The sequence below is a fragment of the Aristolochia californica genome, unplaced genomic scaffold, assembly GCF_029961685.1.
Source record: "Aristolochia californica isolate CCGP_79_NKW_82.1479 unplaced genomic scaffold, dmAriCali1.0.hap1 SCAF_4, whole genome shotgun sequence".
Classification (NCBI taxonomy): domain Eukaryota; kingdom Viridiplantae; phylum Streptophyta; class Magnoliopsida; order Piperales; family Aristolochiaceae; genus Aristolochia; species Aristolochia californica.
The window spans coordinates 32959087-32961343 of NW_027182103.1; the positions used below are offsets into that span (position 1 = coordinate 32959087).

General features: G+C 46.2%; 1 protein-coding gene across 1 annotated transcript; it reads right to left on the bottom strand.

Annotated features, from left to right (window-relative positions):
* Nucleotides 1-564: 564 nt before the first annotated feature.
* LOC137963225 (uncharacterized) lies at nucleotides 565-1245 on the bottom strand. Its single transcript, XM_068810394.1, has one exon. The coding sequence runs from the start codon at nucleotides 1243-1245 to the stop codon at nucleotides 565-567; it is 681 nt and encodes a 226-aa protein (XP_068666495.1).
* Nucleotides 1246-2257: the final 1012 nt, after the last annotated feature.

The following is a 2257-nucleotide window of genomic DNA, read 5'->3' on the forward strand; positions in this document are numbered from 1 at the left end:
AGGTGCTGCCAACGGACCAAAACTCCGAATAAATTTCTGGTAATAGCATGCCAAACCCAAGAATCCGCGTACTGCTAAGCAAGATTGAGGTTGTGGCCACTCACTAATGGCCTGAATCTTCTCGGGATCAATAGTGACCCCCTCATGGGAAATAATGTGGCCCAGGTAAGCAACATGAGATGCCCCAAATGAGCATTTGGACTTCTCATTCATCAGCGCTTGGAAAGTAGAAGGAGCATTTGATAGCCCAAAAGGCATGACCACAAATTCAAAGTGGTCATGATGTGTTCGGAATGCCGTCTTTTCAATATCTTCTCGATGCATGCGAATCTGATGATACCCAGACCGTAAGTCTAATTTTGTGAAAACCCACGATCCATGTAGCTCATCGAGGAGCTCCTCCACCACCGGAATGGGAAATTTGTCTTATACTATCAGCGTGTTCAACTCACGATAATCAACACAAAAGTGCCAAGTCCCATCATGTTTCTTCACGAGTAGAACTAGTGAAGAGAAGGGGGACCTACTGCTACAAATAAGGCCCCGTTGTAGCATCGCTTGACACTATCTTTCAATCTCATCTTTCTGGAGGTGAGGGTACCAATACGAATGAACAACTACCACATCTGACCCTGGTTTCAAACATATACGGTGATCACATTGTCTAAGCGGGGGGAGCCATGTAAGCTCATAGAAAAGGTCGGAGAACTCATCAATCATGCCATCAATACTGCCTGCTGAATTATCCGGGGCAGTCAAAGAATGAATGTGCTGCTGTGCTTCTGTATGACTTCCTTGTAGGAGCACTTGGCTACCACGTAGGACAAAATTCATTGTCAATGCAGAAAAGTCCCACAAAATGGGTCCCAAAGTTTGTAACCATTTGATTCCCAATACCAAATCAAAACCAGCCAGAGGAATAACAAAAAACTCAGCATGAAACAAAGTAGTGCCAGTAGTAAAATTTACCGGCTTGCTGATTCCATAGCTAGGAACCTTCTCCCCATTGGCCACTGAGACTGTGGCTGTCGGATGGGAAAGAATCTGTAACTGCAGGTGCTGGGCCGTCATCAAACTAAGAAAATTGTGGGTGCTCCCCGAGTCCACTAGGCCCACGAGTTCCCAATCGAAGATCTGAGCTCTGACTTGCATGGTTTTGGGCGACTTTTGCCCAGTAATTGCATGCAAGGAAATTTCTGGTGGTGCTTCCTCTATCATATCCTCGGTCACCTCGATATCATCCATCATCAACCATATCAATTAAAAATAATCTTTTACACTGATGACCAAACCGATATGGTTCATCACAGTTGTAACACAAATTTTTGGACCGCCTCTCCATCATCTCAGCACTTGTCAATTTCTTTTTTGTACTGAGGTGGATGACTGCTCGATTTCGTATCCCCTAGTAAAGTGGTGCTCGGAATGTGTCTGGGAGGAGGTGTTGTGGTCCGAACCCCCTGATGATAATTGCGTCTGCTCTGCCAGGTGGAGGAAGTGCTCCTCTCCCCTGACCATGTGGGTCATCTGTGTAGGGCCTTCTACCGCAGTTCTAAAGCATGGGCAATATTCATCACGTGTGATAATGTAATCGGTGCATAGAGCTCCACCTCAAGCTTTAACGCCTCCATCAGGCCTGCTGTAAATTATGCCACTTGTTGGTCAACTCGTACCATACCGTTTGCTCGTGCTAAATTTTCCTGGAACAATTTCTGATATTGCTCCATGGAACCAGTTTGTCGTAACATAACCAAATCACCCAAGGGATTACTGTATGCCGGAGGACCAAAATGAAGAGAGCATAAATTCTTAAATTCTTCCCACTCCACAACTGGTCTATCCGCCTCAACTTGCTGATACCAGAGTTGTGCTTCTCCCAGTAAGTGCTGGTACTCGTTGATTGGAAAAAAAATTCGCAACGATATAGCCATACCAAAGGGTCTTCTGACCCATTATAAGTGGGAAATTCAAGTTTAGTGTACCTAGGTACTGTGCCTCCTCCCTGGTGGAAGGGTCCCCCCGGGATCAAGGGTCCTTGCTGGCTTGGTACAGTGCCTCCCCCTGGTTGAAGGGTCCCCCTAGGATGAAGGATCCTTGCTGGCCAGAGAAACTCGTGCGCCTCATAAACTCATCTCCCCCTTTGTTATATGAATGGTCCCCTCCTCTTTGCTCTAGAGTTGTGTTCCTTCCAGTAGTCAAACCAGTCTCCATGTTGTCCATTCTTCCATTCAAGGTCTCCATACCGATATCAACGTTG